Here is a 22,368-nt window from a genome sequence, read left to right as displayed (position 1 = left end):
GGCAGAGGCTGTCGCTGTGGGAGCAGGTTCTGCTTCTCTTTTGGAGTGCCTCACCATTGCTGGTCTCCTGTGGGGTGGCGTCCAGCACCTGCCAGCCTCCATATCCAGCAGGGAGATCCTTTCGAGCCATCCAGCACTCATCCCAGACATGGAAATTCCTAGGGAGAGAAGCCAAAGAATCGAATAGGTGTAAAGTGAAGCTGAAAGAGTTTGTGGTGCTTGTTTTCTTTCTGGAGCAAAACCCCTAGGGGATGGATGAGTGAATGGGTCACTAGGGAGAAAGACTTAGCACACTCTAGGACTTTAACCTTTTGGGCGAGGGGGTGACAGCTGTTCCTCCTGTGCACCTCAGCTTGTACAGAAAAGTGCTTTCATCTGCCGAACCTGTTTGTGAATCCATTGAAGGCTTCCAGACTAAAATGAAGTTAATAATCCTTCATTCATTCTCAAAAAGATCATCATTTTCTGTGTGTGTTGCTGGCTCACAGAGGTGTCAAGCCTTGTGTCTTGGGTAAGACGCAAGATTTTAGGCCCTCCTCTGGTTATACCCACAGGCTAAATGATGGTGGTGACAATGAGGTAAAATCAGTCTTTGTCAAGAGACAAAGAGAGAGCTTGTGATGTGAGGGTTCTAAACCCAGAATGATTGTTTTTATGTTCAGCTATCTCCAAGTCTTAGGGTTGGGACCTCAGGTCCTGGGGGTGGTGATGGATGGGCAGGCATGAGACAGCTGTTATCATGCCCCGCCATATCTCCTATTGTTGGTGGGGTTTGCCCTAAAAAGAATCTGAGAGGTTCTCTCTCACCAGACAGTGTCTTTCTTCTTATTCTCCAAAATCCTGCCTGTGTGGTCATAATACTCATCTATGATCAGGTTTCCATCTGTGTCGTGGCCAGAATCAAAGTTGGTGATCACACGGGTGGGGATCCCGAGACACCTCATCACTGTAGAAAAAGACAGAAAAATCTCCTGTGGGCTGTGCGTTCAGGAATTCTGTAGGTTCCTGGACTCAGGGCACTGGGCCCAAGAAAACTGCTCATTGGCTTCTGCAGGATCTGGCAGGAGCTGACTGTGGCACTTGGAGGTTGGGGCACTCCAACCTCCTGCCTTGCCTTCCTGCACTCCTCCCCTGGGGCCCAGGGAAAAGATTGCCCGAAAAGTTTAGAATGCTGGTTGCTCAGATACGCACTACTAGTCCAACAGAGAGTTTAACTAGTGGTCAGTGCCCCAGCCTGGGCCAACAAACCAACTTGGTCCCCCTTCTTTCCTGGTGATCACACCTCTATCCTTCAAACCATATTTAGCTGGAATTGTGTTCTTCAAAGATTATTGACTGAGACCATCAGAATTCTTTTTCCAATATGGAAAGAGATTAACTAATAACAGGGGAAATGGTCTGGGGAGGGAGGCATCCCCAAGATCAATGCCAGCCCCAGCCATGGCAACCCCTAGGGGGCACCTGGACCAGTCTGAGCAGAATCAGACTCAACAGGAAGCACTCTGCATGCTCCACCTTATCCTCTTTACACACAGATTTGAACAACCAACCTCAGCTTGTTATAAAGCAGCTTCCAATATTCCTGTGCTGGCTTGAAACATTAATGCATACACAGCTAGGAGGTTTTAAGGGCTTCACCAAGCAGTTGATTTTGGCAAAAAGAGAAAACACACAGAAAAAACAAACTTCATAAACAGGATTAAAAGCCACTGAAGTGAAAACAATGTATTTCTCAACTGTCTGGGATTAAACTATTGCTACATTTTGTTTTTAATTCTACCTCCTCCTCTCCCCCAACTCAGGTGGACGTTCATAGCAGCATAACACAAAACCCAGTGTTAAGCCAATGCTCTGGGCTTCAGGGCTCAGAGTTCACAAGTGAAAGTCATTACATCCAGGGACTTGTGGAAGGTGCTCGAAGTCTTCCTTCAGCCCCGGGACAGTACCACAGTGCCATCCTCTTCCAAGCCAGCACCACCCGCAGCACCCAGCTAGTCTGTGCAGGCACGTTGTGTTCGAACAAGGACTAAGGCACGTGAGTACCTTTGGCTACAGCAGTAGTGTTCTGGTCTGAGTTACTAAGGAGCAGTCAGAGAGGCTGAGATCAAGACATAATTGGTTTTTTCCATGGTGCTATCCAACTTCTGCTATTTCATCACACAAAACTAGCCTCCTTCCTGGTGTGGGTGGGAGGAAGGGGGTCATGTTGTCCATACCTAAGTACCTGATGGAAGCTCCCACCAGTAACCAGGGAATCTTTTGAATTGTGGCTAGTGAGCAAACATTTTTGTGACTACAGAAAGGCAGAGGGACTGTGGCAAAGGCTCTGAATGTTCCTGTGACTTGAAAGGGCAAGTAACTTGTTTGGTAGGTGCCAAGCACACTTTCCTGATGTGCCCAGTCTGGGTGGTGGGATACTCCTTCAATTTTGAGGTAGTGCACAGCATCAGTGACGCTGGGTGTGGGGAGAAGCCCACCATCCATGCTAGAGGCCAGTGAGCAGTTGCCTATCTACCTCTTTGCTCATCTACCTCTCCAGAACTCAACGTGTTTCTGTCCCTTCCCAGCAATGAGGGCCACGTTGAACCTCAACTCCTGGGTGAAGTTAGCAAAGAGCAACTGGCAGGGGCAGGCATCACCACTCTAACTTGTCAGGTTTGTGGCAGTCTTGTGAGTCCTGTGGGGACTCAAGCACAACAGGACAGGGAGGGTCGGATGTGCTTGCCTCCTTAGCAGCTGCTCGGTCAACCACCTCCTCATCTCATCCCTGCTCCTCAGACCATTAGAGTCATAGGCAAAGAGTTCTATGGCTTAGATTCCCCCTTTCAATGAGTGTATTGTCTCAGAAGCTTCTTAAGGAAAGCATCATAGAAACAGCTTGTAAAGAAGGGCTAGAAAATGAGCGTCTACCAGTAGGGAAATTCTTGTAAGGATGTCTTCTTTATTCCTGAGGGGACATCCCTTCCTTTTGCCAGCAAACTGCTTTTCTTTTCATCCTCTGCCTTATTCCCCCCATTCTGTACTCTTTTTAGTACACTATAGTTCTCCTCCATAGTCCTCAGAATCCCTGCCCCTTCAGGTCCAGCAGTGACAGTCTACCCAATTCAACAACTGATGCTAAGTATTTTATTTACAAAAGGCCCAGAACAACTCTACCATGTTAGCTACTAATATTAACCGTGTCTTAAAGATGAAGAATCAGAGGCAAAGCAAAGTCTGATACCTTGACCAAGGTCACACAGCTAGGAAGGAAGTAGCAAAGCTTATCATTCAGATATCTTTTTGCTGCTAAACATACTCAGTTCTGAGGTTCCCTCCTCACGCTCTGCACAGAGTTCAACATCATAGTATTTTCACCTGTTAATCCAAAGCATTTTCACATTTATCAAATAAAATGAGTCAAAAATGCAGATATTTCTAAGCATTCTTCGCACATACTACTATCATTTAAAAAAGTTTTATAGCTTTTAGTTTAAATACATATATGAAACACTTAATTGCTTATAGTTTTTTGCTTAGACTCCTTCTCACACTGTGGCACAAAGCCTCTTTAGTCCATCTCTGAAGACACACCTCTGTGTAGGGACACACCTCTGAATGTATCCCAGGACTGGGGGGAATGTGGGGAAGAAGCCCTAAAGGAAGCTTGGAGCTTTCCCTGCAGTTCCAAGGCCAAGAGTTGGGAGTGAGCAGTGCTAATAAGTGAGTTCTAGGTGGAGGTGACACAGACAGACTCCGAGGACAGGGTGAAGGTTGGAAAAGCTGCCTCTGAAGGAACCTGAGACAGAGTAATGAAAGAACATTCAGGTGAGTCAGAAGCATTGCATAGGCTAAGATTCATGCTAAGATTACTATCAGGAGGGTGGATAACATGCTAATAAGAGAACATGCCAAGGAGGGCTGGGCAGGAAAAGCAGGAGCAAGCCTCTTCTGTTTTGCTCCCTGACTGATGAGTTTAAGAACAGCCACTGTGTCAGTGGTGGCATCAACAACTGCTCAGTGTGGCTGGGTGGGCACTTTCTACCTATTGGCATTGGCAGTGGATGTCCTCCACTCAACATGGCACAGGATTTGTGACAGTTTGTGAGTCTGCACTCCTGAGGACAGGATTGTGTGATATTTAACTTTGTCGTTCTATAGCCATTAATAATACAAGATCAGACCTATTTTGTAGATACTTGGTGTGTCTTTGCTAGATGAGTGAATGAATAGTGTCTCCTGAATCTCCTCCCACACTGGTGATTTCTGACTTCTGTATAGCATTGTCATAACTGCATGCTATACTTTGGGTACCAAATGTGACTGTCGGTAGAGCAAAAGCTTGGAGTGGTAATGAATTTGCACTTTTCTTCTTCATCATGACTTATAAGGGTAGTGGTTGTCACAGTGAATCTAGGAAGGGGAAAAAATGATCTCTGATATAGGGAGTGAGGCCATGACTTTAGCTTCAGTGTCACACTAAGAGAAATAAAGGTACTCAGACTGATACATCTACATATTCCCTGGGATCTTGCTCCCTCAGTCCTTGTTTTGTCTCCCTACCAAGAGCTCATCTTTTCTTGGGGTTTCATCTGTCACTTCTGTGCCTTGAATTTGAATCTTGAGTGTGTATGGGGCCCTTGCTGTCATGAATCGCAACCCAAGCTGAATGTGTATTTTTATCTTCCTGTTGAAGACTTCATGTGCATCATGAAATATCATGTGTGGTGCCAAGTACAACACAGGCATGCTCTCACTTAACCCTCTCCATAGCTCTATGATTATTCCAGCTTTAGAAAGGAGAAAATTAGTTTAGAAAGATTGAGATCAAATGGCAGAAAGAGGAGAACCGGTGCAAGGTTTAAATTCATGTTTCTTTAATCTAAAAACCTTCCCATTCTTTAACTACAAGCCACTGCAGCTTCACTAGACAATTCAGTATCACTTCATTCCCAATGAACCTTCTGTGAAATTTCAGCAACTACTCTCCAAATTACACTAACCTTTCTTAATCCCAATCACACAAAGTATGTGCTACACATTTTGTCAGATGAAGAACTTGAAGTTCTCTATGATTTTACATATTTGTCTTAGCCTATCAATCAGAGTATAAATGCTGAGATGAGCAAGTTACTCATATCAGGGACTTTTGGGGCAATTTTTCATCCCTATAACAGTCCTTGGCACAGAGTAGATACTAATGAAATTCCTGTTGAAATGTTAGCTATCTTCTCCCAGGGACAAATTTTCTTCAGACTGTCAGTTCTGATGCACAATTTCATATGAGAATCAGGTGACTTATTTATAATTTCATAGTAGTTGAGTCTCTTGTAAAAGAGAAACCCGTATGGGTGTGTGTGTGTATGTTTGCATATGTTCACAGGGTTACTTGAACAAAGTAGACTTGACCTGAGCATTGGAAAGGACTGCAGACTTCTCAAAGCATTTTAAATCACACCACCCTCTGGGCAGTAAGTACTATGGCTCTTCACTCAGCCATTTGGCACTCATTCAGTGCCAAGGTCCTGTGAGGAACCAGTCACTGGGCTAGAAAGAAAATTTTGCCTTGCAGGAGCAGAAACTTCTGCAAGCCATGGGCACCATGCTGATGGTGTTTTAAAATATGGGGTCTATTTCACAACTGGTGGTGAAAGCTTCTCACCAGTTCTCTTGACCTCCACCAATCCCATCTTCCCTGTGGAAATGTGGAAAATCAATGGGAAGTTAGAGTTCAGCTTATCAAAATTCATTTGGTGAGCTTTGCTGCCATACTTTCATGGTTTATACTGAAGAATTTAGTCAAAGCTCCAGCTGAGTTAAAGTGATCCCATTGAAATATGATATTTCACATATCTTAATTTCTCTCTAGATTTATTAAACTTCCAGATGGTAAAGGTATCACTTTTTTCAACTTCCTGCCATGCCTTTAGCTATCTCATAGCCAAGATGTAATATTGCCTTAGCTCTTCACTCATCATGAGTTCATATTCAAACCACTTTTTCATTTCTGAAGTGACAGTGAAATCTAAAAGTACTCTAAAAAATGAAGCCTATTTGGCCCTTCCTGGTGGTGAAGCTGGTTAAGGCACAGAACAAAGAAGCTTAAACCACTTCCGCATGAGTTCGATTCCCGCATGCCCCGGAGGTGATCCACATGGTGCGGCAGACCTCTCCTGACCCGCCCGCTGCTCCCCTCAGCAATGTACTTCGTCGATCTGCCCGTTCTGTACCCCACTCTGTCTCTGGTGAAGCCTCTCACCCTCCGCATCTCTGACCTGTACCCCAGTTCTGTATGAATAAATAAATCTTTTTAAAAAAATTTAAAAGTAAATAAATAAATTAAGCCTATTTAAAAAATACCATCTATCATATCAAGAAGCAGAAAAATATGACCCATAATCAGCAGAAAGCGATCCCTTAGTGGACCTAGATCCAGAAATTACAGAGATAATAGAATTAGCCTACAAGGACCTTATAACGGTTATTTAAATATGTAACCATGCTAAAAGTAAAAGAAAACATGGCTATAATGAGAGGAGAAGTGGATCTAATGGGAGAAAAAATCCAATGGGATGTCTAAATGAAAATACAACAAATAAAACAAAAAAATCTGGAAAAAATATTTCACAAAGATAACATATTTTTGTAAGAACACATTCAAATATAATACTAATATTAATCACTAAAGGACTAGGGACAAGTTAGGAAATAGAAATAAGAAAAATACATTAATTAAATTTTTAAAAAGAAGAACTTGAAGCAGATGTGTTATGATGGATTCTGTGAAATTAAGAATATGATTAGCTTAATCATATTTAAGGAATAAAGTTAAAAATAAACTTAAAAAGAAAAGTGAGGCCCTCCCTGGCTAAGCAATGGGTTAAAGCACAACACTGCAACAGAGCTGCAGCCGCTTCAGTGGGAGTTGGATCCCCAATCCTGGAGGTGATCCACGTGGCACAGCAGACCTCTCCTGGCTGGCCCACTGCTCCCCTCAGTAGTGTACTTTATCAGTCTGCCTGTTCTGCTCTCCATTTCATCTCTGATAAATTCTCTCACCACCCCTGCACCTCGGGCCTGCACCCCAGTTCTGTATGCATAAGTACATCTTAAAAAAAAAAAGAAATTAATTGAAAATACTCCTTTAAACTATAAAAGCAAATAAAGATTTTTTTTAAAAGAAGAAAAGTGATAGGGAGAGTGGGGAACTGAAGTTTGGAAGGTGGCTAGAAACACCTTTTGAGCAAGACCCAGCCAGATAACTAGAGCCCAAGAGGCAGAAATTGAAACAGTGTCTGAGCAAAAGCTGTCACTTATTATAAAACTAACCTTGTGCCAGGGGTCTTTCTAAGCATTTGCTATACATTAACCCACAATCCAATGAAGGAACATTCTGTACAATCCTTGATATCTCATAAATCAATGAAGACTAATGGTAGATTTGTGTTTAAGCCAGAGCACTTCCCAAAAGTAGTTTGGACTAGAATCTAAAGAAAGTTTGAAGCAAAATAGCACACTAGCCTTGGCTGAGTTTCTTTATTTGAGAACTAAGGGATCAGTAAAAACAAAACGTGTTTCGAAATGAAGATAATGAGAAACTTAACAGAGGGCACTCTGCAACTGAGTGAGAAAACTCTTAGAAGACATCTAGCTCAGGGGTGTTAAAAAAAGTTTGAAGCAGAGGACATAAACCAAAGCCTAAATGGGATCAAATACATAAAATACTATACGTGGTAGTTTGGAGGAGAATACCCAGCCCAGAGCCGTCAGCCTCCGCATCTCTCACACCACTTCTCACACCTTTCCCGTGATGGCTCTAGGCACAGTGCCCTACTTTAGGGAGGAGAGGATCACTCTGTACACCCGCTCACCGTCACATCTGTCTTCCACCCCTAAGCCTGTCAGTGCTGCTTCTGCCCCCGCTCCCATCTCATATGGTTGTGGGCAGGTACAGACTGGGGACATTCCTAGGATGCCTGATTTATTTTTTCACACAACTTCATTGAGATATCATTTACATACCATAAAAAGTGTACGTTTCACTGGTTTGTAACATTAACAGGTAGAGCCACAACTCCTTCTCTCTAACCCCAGAATATTTTCATCATCTCAAAAGAAAACTAATAAGCACTTAGTTCTCATTCTCCCCCTTCCCAGCCCCAGACAACCACAATCTCCTCTCCGTCTCTATGAATTTGCCTTTTCTAGGCATTTCACATCTATGGAATCATAGATTAGGTGACTTTTTTAATGCCTGACTTTGGGGAGAATTTTTAGTCAACAGAACTTTACCATCTCCTTTGTTTCCTGGCTATTGTAGAAGGCAACCAGGCTACTTCACAGACCTCAATCAAGGGCTCAAGAGCCCAACTTTGTCACTGGACCAGATGGCTGGAACAGGAAAAGCCTGAAGACCGAGAGTTACAGGGCAGCCAATTCTGAGCACAGGAAGGGTGGGCCAGGAATTTCTCTAAAATTCCCAGAGTTAACAGCCAATAAAATGGATGTGAAGGAGCTGGTCTAAAACAGTATAATCTTATCCTTGATGCATATAAAGTATCCTTTTTTTGTGATTTTTCTTCAGGAAGTTGAGATCAATATGTTTGAAGCATATGAAAGATAACACTGAGTGACAGAGGGGAGAATGCACTTCTGAGTCAGACAAGAGTTACTTGGCCACTTTAAAGCTCGGTCTTCTCATCTGTAAGACATTAAGGATTTCTACTTTGCAGATAGTGAGGCTTAGAAAGAAAACGCCCAGCATGTGCCTGAAGGGGCAGCTGAATAAATGGCAACTCCTAACAAGGTCCCGTGAAGCAGTATTTCCTAATGGGTTAGAGCTTGGTCATAGAGTCAGCCAGACCTACATCTGAGGCTGGCTTTGCCCCTCAGTTTCCTCTGAAAAATGAAGCTGAAGAATCTACCTCGTAAGGTCATGTGGAAGGTCCACTGAGACAACACTAGGACTCCCAGGAGGCTGGCACCTCCAGCCTTTTTGACAGCCTTTTGAAGTAGGTACCATTAGTTTCCCCATCATACATCTGAGGAAACTGAGGCACAAAGTAAGTGACTTACCCAAGACAATTCAGCCAATTAATGGTAAAGCTGGTATTTGAACCCAAGCAGTCTACATCCAGAATTCACAGTCACCATTGCTGTAGCTTGTCAAGGTTCAGTTCAGCATAATGCCTGGCACCTCATAAGTCCCCAGTAACTGTCAGCTGTTGTGATTATTATAGGAGCACCAATCACAACAATAGCAAACAATTTGTTCCCCAGCTGTATTGGGTTAAGAATTTTTACTAAATCCTTAGCGTTAGTGGAGAGGAGAGGCTGGGTTCTACCCATCTTTGTATTCAAGAGTACTGGTAGCTTTTTTTTTTCTCCTCTTTCTGTTAAGAAGTACTAATTTTAAAAAGATTTTTTTTAATCGAAACAAGAGTCCTAGTAGCATAGAGCCGAGTGTAGAATAAGAACTCCATATGTGTTGAATGAAAGAATGAGTTTTCAAACTGATATCTCTATTAATATACAACTGGGTGGCCTTTTCAGGTGGCTACTCATTAAGCCACAGTTGAACCAGGCCACATTTGACCCAAATTGCCCAACCCTTTGCTTCCCAGTTCACTAAAGGGCCACAGTTCTCATAAACATTTTAATTGTTCTGCTCCAGTTGCATAATCTCCCTTCACTGGTTCCACCTGTCATCACCCAGTTCCAGAAAACCACACCCACAACCCTGACCCTCTCCCATTACACACACACACACACACATATACACACACACAGCCCATCAGATGCTAGGCTTCCTCCCACACAGGAAGTTTCCCTCTATATCATGCATAAGATCAACCCATTCTCTGCCTGTCAATCTTGCACCTGCTCCCTGGATGACCCAGTCTTCCCAGTTGACCCAAATCTCTATGACTCTGAGTATTAAAGCTATTGAATTTCTAGATTCTTACCCCTGGGCAACCATGCTGTCCAACTTGAGAAGGAGCTCTACAGGTACAGAGGAGGGGTAGCTCAAGACTGTTGACAGAAACTTCCTTGTGCTCCTGGACAAAGGCTTGGCCTTACTGCCTGGTACCCTTGCAGAACCCAGAGATGGGTTCAGCACACACATGTACCAGGCATTATCAGATGGGGGTTGACTATACAAAAGATCTGAGTTCTTAGTAAGCAACAAGTTGGAGACAGATCTGATCTCCCTGGATTGGACTAAGGAATCCCGTAAGCAAAAGCCATACTTTGCCTGTTTCCCCAGCTAACAAGAATAATAATTCCCTGATGTGACTCAAGTCAGGTATATGGGTATGTATGCCAAATTGCTGAGAGCCAGCCTAAGCATGAGGCCTAAGCAGGGTGGGAGGGTAAAAAGCAGGAGCAAGTTTGGCCCGGGTGAGGCAGTTCTCTTGCTACCTCCAGTATGTGACTCATTTCCAGGTATACATACCCCTCCCTCAGCCTCTGCTTATTCCTTTTACCACATTCAAGTCAACTTCAGTTTGCCATGTTTCCTCCCTAAGTTTTTTTTTCTTTCTTTTAGCTTTCTTCTACTAATGCACCATCCACTTCCTACTTGAGAAGCTGATCTCTATTTTCCTTCATGTCCTAACTCCCTGACTTGGATTACACTTTCAGACCCTGTGAACTTGTAACAACTCCATACTGCAGATCATTTTACTTTGGCTGCCATCTTTATCTGGCCACATTGCCCAAACTACTGCTCAGACACATACCAGCCCTCCCCCCACCAGCCCCATCTTCATTAAGCCTATTCCTCATGTTCAAAAAGCCACCAATCTGTTTGCAAGTTTTCCAGTTACCTGACTTCTCCCTTCATTCCTGCTTGGACCTAGATAGTTTCCAACTATATTCCCAGGAATATTCTTTCAGGTTTCCCAAGCTCAAGAGAAGGACCCTGGTCCCCAGGAAATGTTTGAATTCTACCTCAGAACCATCCTCTGAGAATAAACCTAGCTATATGAAGTTTGGAATCAGTGATGAGACATTTTTATTGGAAAGGGCTTCCTTTCAAATGTCCCTTGGTAGAAACCATTAGAGACTAGAAAAACAATGGTTCAGAGGGCTAATACATGAATCATGACACATTTTGGGCTTTCCAGGGGGCCCTTTCATTCCCTACCTGTGCACATGACAGCAGCAAAGACCCAGCACTGCCCATAGCTCACTGGCTGGCAGCCTGTGGCATGCCACTGTTTCAGGATGGCCACGCTACCGGTCCACTCTGCAGGGTTGATGCCATCTGAGTAATTTTCACTCCAGTTTCCATTGAGTACCCCATTGTCATCATTACTATTGATCTGAAGAGAAGTCATATATAGAAGCATTAGAAGCATCCTCTTCCTTGATGTGTGGGCAACTTTGCAAGGCCCATGGGCCTCAGACACAGTGGGGACCTTGATCTCATTTTACCTGATAATTTGCAGACTTTCTAGGGAAAGGATGGGGTGGGGAGCAGGCTATTCTGACTTGTGCTCCACTGTTAATTATTTATTATCCTGATTCAACTCACCCCTTTCTCCCCTCCCTTCTTCCTTCCCACCCCCTGTAAAGCTAGTGCTTGGCTCCAAGAGCTTCTAAAAATACTTCAGAGCAAAGGAAATTTGGAAACAAGATCATTTCTAAAACCAGAGCTATACTTAACCTTTCCAAAAGCAGGCAATTTAGAATTAATCAAGATGATGGCCCACACCCAGCTAGCTCAGAGCTCAGTTGAGAAAACCTGTTATCCATGTTCTATCACCAGTCTCATCCTAAGCCACACTGTCAGAGAGCCGCTCTCTCGGCTCTTTACTGTCTTGCTGAAGGGGGCAACTTGTGAGTGGGTAAGGCTCCCTCTGCACAGCATCCTCCCTCCATGGACACCCCTGGGACCTCACCATGGCACACACCACTCTGCTGATGTAGACAGGGCTTCCCCTCAGGGCACAGTCTATGGCTGGGTCAATCTGGAAATACAGGCTCTTGTCTAGCAGCTCCAGGCAGATGTCAATGATGTTCTCTTCAAACTGCAAGGGGAGATGCAGAGAGTAAAAGTTCAACACAAGTATGCAAAGAAATACATTGGTCGGCCACAACCAGTGTTTTTTCACTCATTTGGAAGGACACTGTGTCCAGCAGCATGGCCATGAACTGCCTCCTGGGTAGCTATGCGCTGGGGTTACAGCTCGCCCAGTTTGGATGTGCATTTTAAATCCCTTCCATTTTAAAATGGCTGTTGCTGCTGCTGGAGTTTCTTCAGCTGAGTCTGACTGGTTGAAAACTATTTCTCCCTCTTCTCCCTTCAGTCCCACACTCCTGGAGTCCTGGGGATGCCCAGGCCAGAAACACATCGCCTCATGTTCCAATATCACCTGCTTACCCAGCTCATCATTGGCAGACTGCTGAGGTGCTGGTGCCGACTTGCACGGCACCCATGACTCAGGGGCTCTGGACTGACTAATAGCATGTGTGGTATGGAAACTTCCCGCCCAAGGCAGGCTGACTCCTTGTCCTTCAGTCTTGTTGTGAATGCCAGTTCCTCTGAGGCCTTTCCTGAGCCCAAGTCTGGCATAGCTCAGGAACCTGGACTGGCTGTCTTCCTACTCTTCAGATTATGTGACAGTGAGGGAGCTAAGATTGGTCTTCCCTGCCTGAGTATATATTCTGTCTCTCTTCAGCTCTTCCCACATGTCTCCACTCCATACTTGGCACAGTGTCCAGAACAGACTGGGACTCCATGCATCTTTGTTGTATGAGGGTAAATAAATGCATTTGCACGCATGTAGTACTAGGCAATAAACAGGAAAGGAGGCTTCTCTGATCCATCTTCCCCTGGGGACAATTTGATCAGTTTACTTTAATGCTTTAAAATGTTCAAAGGGGGCCCCTCCCTGGTGGTGCAGTGGGTTAAAGCACAGAGCTAAGAAACTAAAGCCACTTCTGCATGAGTTCGATCCCTAGCCCCAGAGGTGACCACATGGCGTGGCAGACCTCTCCTGACCCGCCTGCTGCTCCCCTCAGCAGTGTACTTGGTCAATCTGCCTGTTCTATTCCCCGCTCTGTCTCTGGTGAATCCTTTCACTGCCCCTGCATCTCTGGCCTGTACCCCAGTTCTGTATGCATAAATAAATAAATCTTTTTAAAAAATGTTCAAAGGTCCCTACACCCCACAGAATCACTCAAGACCTGACCCTCCCTGACTTGGCCCCCTTCTACTTCAACTTCATGTACCAGTTAATTAGCGGTCAAACAGCCCTAGGGGGGCTCCACGACCTACTAGCATAGTCCCCGGCCCCCGCAGCCTGCTTGGGAATGCTTAATAAGTGGTCCAACAGCCATAGGCTGAACCCAAGACCAACCACCATAGTCGCAGGACGACCCAGCCAGTTGGGCATCACTTATTCTGTGGCCTAAAAATCGGCAATGTGGTCCCAGGCCCGCATTTTTGCTCCAGCAACATCAGATTCCTTGTAATCCCGGCATTAGGGTAAGCTCTTTTCTTACCTCTGTGTCTTTGTCACGCTTCCCTTTGCCTGAGATATTTTCCCACCATTCTTAACTTAGATAGCTCAGTTTAAGCATCTCTTCAAGGAAGAAGTCTGGGCTCCCAGGCTTCTTGAGCCTGCCTGTCCATCTTTTTTACAAATCTCTTTGTGGGATAAATGATCTGCTTGTGTATCTGAGTCCCCATTACACTATGGACTCCCGGCAATGCTTTATTCATTTTCTTAGCTCAGTGTTTATTGTCCTGAATTACATGGACATAAATACGTAGTGCCCAGGCCTTCAGTATGTGTTCAGTAAATAAAAGAGAAAGGGAAGGACCCAAGGCTCAGAAAGCAGCAATTTTTTTTCTCTGTTTCTGAAAGATGTTGAAAAACTCTTCACAGATTTGACAGAATTCCCATCTGCCTTATGCTGAGAGAGGAGTTGGGAATATCTGTTGGTGCCAGTTGAAGCTTCCATGTCTCATTTTGATTATAAATACCCCAGTGGTTTAGGCTGGCCCTGAAGACCTTGTGTGTTTGAGTTCTACTTAGGCAAGTGGAGAAGAGGAACCCATTTCAAACACACAAAGCTCCGCAAGCGCCCCCAGGACTCTAACTGACAGTCCTTCTGAGCAGCCAGGTAGCTCTTCTCCCTGACAGTGTTCCTAATACTGGGTTTCAGCCTGAAGAACCCTTTTCCCTGACCGGATACTGAACTTCCTGGAGCACCTGCCCTAAACTGAGCTTTAAGTAGAATATATTTAATAAAAAAAATACAGTGCTTGGGGTGATGTTCATGTTTTAGGTATCCATTTTTAAAGTGTTCCTTGTAAAATTTTAAAAATGTACTTGTGTTACTTTTATAATAGAAAAGTTATACAACCAAAACTAACAAAAAATAAGATAAAGAGGCAATAGAGGTAATAGGGAAAGTATGTTGCTGTTCATGAGCCCCGCTTCCAGCTGAGGTGTTTAGGGGACATACTTTCCCCAGTGTGGCACATCTGATCCTAGAGTCTGCTGCCTGGTGTCAGGAGGATGAACTAAGAGAGTGTGAACTGGGTCCCCACCAGAAGCAGATTATCAAGCAGATTATCATTGCTTCTCATTTCTCTCCACTCCCAGCATAAATCTGCTTCTCCAGCCAATCTGTCCCCAAGCAAATGGCAGCCCTACCCATACATGTGTTTTGATCTTTCTATAGCCCAATTACAATAAAGAGTAACTAGCCCTTTATCCTCACATTTATACTTGATAGATATCTCGAGGGAAGGCTTTTAGCTGTCCTCCTATAATACCCCATTGTCCAAATCTGTTATGATCAGCAAAGAACCCTTCCAACTTCCTCTTTCCTCAGCTCCCTGGTGTCTCTTCTCACATGGTCCTGAAACAATTTAGTTACTCTCAGTTGTTCTTGGTGAACTACACCCAGGGGCATCCTCTTCCCCTGCTTCTGCTCCCCTACCCACATGAGCCCAGGGCCCGAGGGGCCGGGGAGTAGGGCTGAGACTCACCTGTCCATAGTTCCAGGGGCAAGGGCGGATCCAATTCTTGTTCCCTTGGTAGATGAAGCCATAATCGTTCACAACATACTCCTGTCTCTGGGGCTCGCTATCCAAGTAAACAGCATCCCCTAGGAGTCAAAGTGGGAGACACAAAGCAGAAAAGCCATCCTGCCTTTCCTGCTCCATTCTCTTGCTCAGAAGGCACAGACCCATAGAAACTGAGTTCTGAGAAGGACAAAGAGGGGCACCAAACCCCAACACCAGCTATAGGCTCAACATGAACATGAGGTAAAGTCAAACACACAAATTCCCTTTGGGGAATTTCTTGATTTGCAAAGCAGACTTATATCCTAGTCACATTTTAAGGATGATAAATATCTTAAAACAGGCACAAAGTGGTAAGTACCTTGCCCAAATCACACGGTAAGTACAGAGTAAGATTTGAACGAACAATTCATGTGACTCCATATTCCCTGCTCTTTCTTCCATACTCAAATAATCCCAGATGGAAAAGAGCAAACTTGGGAGTTGACATTCACCTCATCATTCCTTTTGTAGGAAGTTAGTCTAAGGAAAGTATTTAGGAAGGACTGAGGCTATTTGTCTGAGCTGTTTATATGTCTGAGCTGTTTATAACACTGAAAAGCTGAAAGGAACTATATTCCCTACCACAGAAACTTGTGCACTATTATTAATGGTAAAGTGCAAAATTTTGTATCTATAGATATGGAAATCTACATGTGATACATTAATTTTAAATAAGTTACATAATAGTGAGTTAATTCATAATCTGATTTGACTTTTATTAAAAATGTATGTATATAAGAACAGATTTTGAAGTTTATTCTTAAAAAAAATGTTAATAGTAATTGGTGCTTTTTTTTCTTCTTGCCTATTGGCATTCTCTAGATTTTCTGGTATGAACTTGTATTGCTTTTATGATATAAATTATATCTTTTCAAGCTAAAATAAGCAAAAGGCCATTGGGGAAGGTGCCTTCTTTGTAGTAGTCTGGAAATCTTGCCTGACCTGAGCTGAAGATGCTCTCCACCTTTCCTTACGGGCAACCCTAGACATAGCCTGTAGGACATTAGTGGGTGGAGGTTAAAATGCTAAGATACATTTTTACTGAGGTTTTGTACCAGTGTGATTGGGGTTACATGTTCCTGGTTGAGACTACCCACTCCCTTCCTCACAGAAGCCAGCAGTGACCTGAGCTATATGGGGTACTCCCGAGAAAATATCCTGGATGGGGCAAATGCTGGTCCTGAATTTACGACTGCTACACCTACCCCCCATATTGGGTTTCTCTAGAACCTAGGTGGATACAAACCTCGAAAGAGAAGGCCCCACAAGTAGCACTTTGCTTTCTACATCTCAGAAGAGCCCTTAAGTACCTGTCTAAATCCCAGTCTTAGAGACCAAGTGTGTGTGTGTGTGTGTGTGTGTGCGTGCGCGCGCGCGTGTGTGTGTAAAAGAGACAGAGAGAAGACAGACAGCTGTCCTTCCTGATCCAGTGGTAGGGCATCATCACCTGGCTGATGGGTAAGCGTGCTGAACATTCAGTGACAGGTCAGTGGGAGGCTGTTAGAGAGCTGGTAAATCAACCAGGGTTCTAGGTTCTGGAACAACAGCAGTCCCGTTGGGCTTGGTTGGGAAAGAAGCTAGCTTGGGGATAAAGTTGGGGCAGTAGGTAGAATGATAAAGAGGAGAAGGACATCCTCTAAGTCAGAAGTGACATGGTTGAATCTGGCCTTTTCCCAAAAGCCCACCAGACCTATTCTCTACTTCTTCCTGCTCCTCTTCCTACTCTCTCCTCCTACTTGTGCTTTATTTTGCCCACACCATGTCTTAATGCCTCTGTTACTGTCTCTGACTTCAGAGTTGGCATAGAGGAAAGATACTGTGGGGCGTATGGGATAGTCACTGTTTAATACAATATTGGTAACATTCAAAATACCTATAAATAGGGAACTATTTAAAAACGTTCGCTATATCCAAACAGTAGAATAAAGTATAGTTGTTAAAAAGAATTTACTGATAAGAAAATATGTTGAAAGTTGAACTGTTAAATGAAAAAAAGCAAGAGAGCATATTATCTATTATATGATCCCATCTGTGAGATATATTACACAATCACTCACACATTTATATGTATATGACAAATACACCTTTGCTTAAGCATAGAACATTTTTGCAAGTCTACAGGAAAATGTTAAACTGATTTCCTCTAGAGAAAAGAACTTGGAGACTGGGATAAAGTTTTGCTTTACCTTTTGCTTCATTCCACAAATATTCAATGCATGCATTTATTATACTTTTAATGAAAAAAACTGAGTTAACTTAAATATGCTTGATCTACCAGATGGTGTCACTAGTAAGAGGAATATAGAATAATTAAATTAATATTCAGATAAAGACATGCTGAAAAACTAACCCTTGATAGCTGACTACAGAACTGAGGCACCAAGTTGAGGGGAAAGGGTGGGTAGGAGAAGGATAGGAACAAAGAGGAAAGGAAGCACATTGACCTGTGGTGGTGAATTATGGGTGATTTGGTTGTGGGTGCTCTATGGTGGTAATACCTGATGGAGCTACCCCAATATTACCTCAGTTAAAAATAAATTAATTTTTTAATGTTTGAGAAAGTAGCCAATCCTAATTGGAAATAGTTTTCATTTTCAGTAAAGATCAGTTGGTTCATAATTTTTAAATTCCAAAGAGAAAAATAAGTAGTAAATACCCATACCCTGATTCTTGGTAGTTGGGAATGGATGCTGAGTACATGGGGTCAGGGAAGTTTGTGGGTAGTCAGAGAGCAGGGAATCAGAAATCCTTGAGCCTGCTTTCTAAGGCACAGACAAAGGCGTAAAGGTGAGGCACCCCTCACACAAGTATAAGGCTTTACCTGTGCACCAGGGATTGAAGAGCAGGATGAACTCCCCGAGCTGGTAAGCTATGGAAGACCCTTGGTAGGAGTCAATTCGAACCTTCAAGAGATACCGACCCACTGCTGCCATAGGAGGGGCACAGAGGCTCACCTCCAGGGAGGTTGCCCCATTGGTCTTCACTGAGGCAATCCAGGGGCTTCTATATCCAGCCAGACTGAACACAGCCTGAGTACCCTTGGTCAGGTCTGGCAGTGGTCCTGGAAGGGAGACAGAGTTGAAGTCCTCGTAGTGACTTACCAGTTCCCGAGAATTCTCTCAAAACACACATACACACATGCACACCCACATACAGAGCCTAGTGAGTTGGCCAGAATCCTTACCAGTTTCAGCCACAAAGATGATGTTGTCCAGGCCAGGCTGGAAACCCCGGTTCCTAAAGTATAGAGTGATACTGAAAGCCTGGCCCCGGCGAACAATGAGGCGTTCAGAACTGATCTCCTCTGTGTGGTGTAGAATATTGTTCAGGGAGCTCTGGAGGTCTGTGAGGACCACCTCCAGTCCTGTAATAGGTGGTCAGGGGACAAATGAAAAAGCATGGTTGTGGAATTTGAACCAGTTCTGTCCACTACTTACAAGCTATGCAAACTTGAGAAAGAAACTTAGCCTCTCTGAATCTCAATCACTAAACTAGAGCCCATAATACCAGCCTTACAGGGAGGGTATGAGAACTAAATGAGGAAACACGCACACAAGTGCCACTTACTTTCTTACTCCATCCTCCCTTACTTCCCTGCTTCTCTGACCATCCAGCCTTATCTCCCTTAAGCCCTACTGGAACTGCTTAGTTTTCTGTCTCAGTCTGACACTTGCAAGCTGACCAAGTTTTTTTGTTCTCTTCAGTCTAATGGCTCGACATTTACCCAGCATCCACTTCATTGTACTCAAGCTAACAGTCTCTCTTGCCTCTATGACCTCCTCCAGATGTGGATCATGTCCCTAGATTACCTTCTTTTCTTTTTTTAAAGATTAATTTATTCATAAAGAGCTGGGGTACAAGCCAGAGGTGCAGGGGCGGTGAGAGGATTAACCAGAGACAGAGTGCGGAGCAGAACCAGCAGATTGACAAAGTACACTGCTGAGGGGAGCAGTGGGTGCATCAGGAGAGATCTGCCGGCCATGTGGTCACCTCTGGAACAGGGGATTGAACTCGCAGCGAAGCAGCTGCAGCCAGCTTGCAGTGCTGCATCTTAACCTGTTGTGCCACCAGGGAGGGCCATAGCTGCTATTCTTTTATCCATCAGCTGGTCCTCTCACCACCACTAGTGTGGGGCCCGGTGCCCTGTTGCAGAGATGCTGAAGACAAAGAAAGCCTTCTGGAAAGGCTGTCATAAAAAACGTTGTTGTATCTCAGGTGTGTCTCACCCCATAGGCTCCATTTCTGACTTCTCTGTGTTTGACCATCGTCCTCCCTCGGTACCCAGGAAGCTGGGTTCACAACCTTTACATCACAATTAACTTAACCCTCTCTTTCCCAATCTGTCTGTATTCATATATCATCAAGTTCCTTTACTTGTTCCTTTAAAGCATCTCTGGTATCCATTTCTGTCTTCACAAATTTAAATCATTCTGACCTCCTTACCCTACTCCTAGCAACAGTGGCAGCCTTCATCGGGTCTCCAGTGTCCTGTCTTTCCATACCACCTATCCTCAGCACATCATCAGATTTCCATTCAAGAAAACATGATCATACCATCCTTTGACTTAATAGTTCTGAGATATTTTTAGTCTACTGAATAAAAGACACATTCTTTAACCTGACACTTTAGACTCTCCATGCCTGGCCTTAATTTACACCTTTGCTTCTTACTTCTCTCTACTCCCAGCATAAATCTGCTTCTCCAGTCAGTCTGTCCCCAAGCAAATGGTAGCCCTATCCTTCCATGTATTTTGATCTTACTATAGCCCCAATTCAGAATGCCTATTCATCATCTAAATAAATTGCACCTGCCCTCCAATTCCATTTTAAGACCCACCCCTCTCATGAAGCTCTTAGTCTATAGAGATTTTTTCCCTCTCCCACTGATATACAACACTTAACTATGTCATTCACAGAGAATATTAACAGATTAGTTAACAAGTGACTAGTGCATGCTCATTTGTTCATTTATATCAACCATCTTTTACTGGGAGCCTACTAGTTTCAGGCTTAGCATATGGCATTCAGATATTGTTGTATTAATGTTTTATTTGTCTGTCTTCCACCACTAGATGTAAGCCAATGAGACTAGAGATCTGTTTTGTCTTAGTTATACCTACATTTTAAGAAATATGAATCAAAGTATTTGACCAAAATCCAGTGCCCTCTCATAATAAAAATATTCAAGAAATAAATTATTTCTGAAAATTGAAGAAATATCTTTAAACTGATTAAAGTTACCTTTGAAAAATCCACAGATAAACCCATACTTAATGTGAGTTAATGAGGATATGGAGAAATGGAACCTTCAAACATTCTGGTGGGATTGTAAAATAGTGCAGGTACTTTGAAGAATGGTCTGACAGTTCTTCAAAATGTTAAATGTAGAGTTGTCATATGACCCTGCAACCCTACTGCTAGGTGTATACCCAAGAGACTGAAAACACAGAACCTGAACATGAATGATAATAGCAGTATTATTCATAAAAATGAAAAATAGGAACAACCCAAATGTCCATCTGATTAATGAATGAATGAAAGTAATATGTATCCGTAAAATGGAGTATTATTCAGCCATGCAAATGAAGGCTGACTATAACATGGGTGAAACTTGAAATGTTAAGCTGAGTGAAAGTAGTTAGACAGAACAGGTCACATATTAAATGATTCATTTCATATGAAATATACAGAATAAGAAAATCCATAGAGATAGAAAGCAGATTAAGGTTTGCCAGGGATTGAAAGGATGGGGGAGTGGGCTATGGGTTTCTTATAAGAAATCTAAGCAATGATCAGCACCTTGCAGACACTCAAAAATATTTGTTGTTTTGAACACTCCTCTATTGTTTGCATCATCACCTGCACTTAATTCAGATTTTGGTGAGGGCATGCCTACTATGTGCAGACTCCTTCCTTGGTCTTTTGAGACAATTCTCTCACTGAATAGTCACCACAGTATTGGAGGGATGAAATGTCTTGTCATCTGTTCTTGAATGTGCGAAAACGAAGGTTCGGGTAGGTGAAATGTCTGGCGTAAGGTTAAACCTGGGGTTACTGGTCCTAGACCTGTGCTCTTCCCTCTATCCAACACCTCCCACTCATTGCTGGCTCTACTCATATAGAAAGAGCAGAATTCACTGCCAAGTGGGAAAGCATGTGACTTTTTCCTAGAAGTAGAAAAAGCAGCTCACTCACGTTGGAGACCAGCTGACTAGACTGATCACTGGCTCTGATTCAGGATGGGCACAGGACCAGAGTGATCAAAAGGTGTGACAGCGTCTGCCTAATAGCTAACCCTGGGGCCTGATCTCATCCTCTGGCTACCTCATGGGTCAAGTTATCTCTGCCCATGATATAAGGATCATTCTTCTGCCCAGACACCAGCAATCCAGCAAGGAGGTACACTTAATTATTAGCTACATATGCTCCTTGATGTGAGGAGAGGATGAGGTAAAATGATAGAAAGAAAATTAAAGGAAGAACTTCTAAAGTAGTTGATCTCAACAGCTATCCTGAGAGACACATCACATGAGTGCAAAGAGGCATAGGTCAGGATGTACACTACAACATTACATATACAACTGAAAAATGGGAAACAACCTAAGTGCTCAGGAATAAGGGATTGAATAAATAAGTTACTCATATCAATACTGTAAAATACTATGCAAAGTGGAAAATATTGAGGTAGATGTTTAGGTATTGGATGGCATGCATAGAGCTCCATGACACTGTTGAGTTAAATAAAAGCCAAACTATAGAAAAATATGTACAATGTGATTATGCCATAGATATAGAAAAGGTATATATGCTCTCCCCATGGATTAAATTGAATAGATATTCAAATGAATATGTGTGAGTGTGTGTGTGTGTGTGTGTGTATAATTCATAGACAAAAGACTGGTAACTGATTTCTCTGGAAATGAGGCTGGGGTGAGGGATGGCAGCTAGTAAACTATAGCTTTATCTATAATTTTAGATCATTTTACGCCAGCTGAATATTTCTTATGTAATCAAAAATAAGAAAAAGTAAAAAATAAAAATTTAGACACAAAAAAGTAAATGACTGTGAAGCTGTTACACTTGTTAGGTTATAATGACTGTTATAAGCTGTTAGGTTATTCTTCCAAATGGTTTCAACTAACCATTTCATCTTCAAAGAGAGAGTTGATTTGAAGAGAAGGGTAGTGTTGGAAAGAATGGCAGAGATGAGGAACAGACATTCAGAAATGGTGGGGAAAAGAGAAGATATGAAGATTCAGAGAATTTCAGAGCTGGAAGACAGCTTACGATTGTCTGGATCA

The 22,368-nt window shown here is 43.2% G+C and overlaps 1 protein-coding gene across 2 annotated transcripts in view; it reads right to left on the bottom strand.

The window, feature by feature from the left end:
* The window catches only part of TGM5 (transglutaminase 5), a 29,427-nt gene that overhangs the window by 6,439 nt on the left and 620 nt on the right, over positions 1-22,368 (bottom strand). The window contains exons 2-8 of one of the 2 annotated variants that reach the window (XM_004687868.2): positions 18,252-18,431; positions 17,889-18,128; positions 14,990-15,108; positions 11,886-12,014; positions 11,129-11,306; positions 808-946; positions 55-158 (exon numbers count right to left, since the gene is read on the bottom strand). In XM_004687868.2, coding sequence (XP_004687925.1) covers positions 55-158; positions 808-946; positions 11,129-11,306; positions 11,886-12,014; positions 14,990-15,108; positions 17,889-18,128; positions 18,252-18,431 — 1,089 coding nt within the window. The remainder of the gene's footprint in view (positions 1-54; positions 159-807; positions 947-11,128; positions 11,307-11,885; positions 12,015-14,989; positions 15,109-17,888; positions 18,129-18,251; positions 18,432-22,368) is intronic. The other variant, XM_004687869.2, reaches the window with a different exon arrangement.

Source organism: Condylura cristata, unplaced genomic scaffold, assembly GCF_000260355.1.
Source record: "Condylura cristata isolate star-nosed mole 26May11 unplaced genomic scaffold, ConCri1.0 scaffold00023, whole genome shotgun sequence".
Classification (NCBI taxonomy): Eukaryota; Metazoa; Chordata; class Mammalia; order Eulipotyphla; family Talpidae; genus Condylura; species Condylura cristata.
The sequence above is the reverse complement of the archived record's forward strand: the minus strand, read 5'-3'. Positions and strand labels throughout refer to the sequence as shown.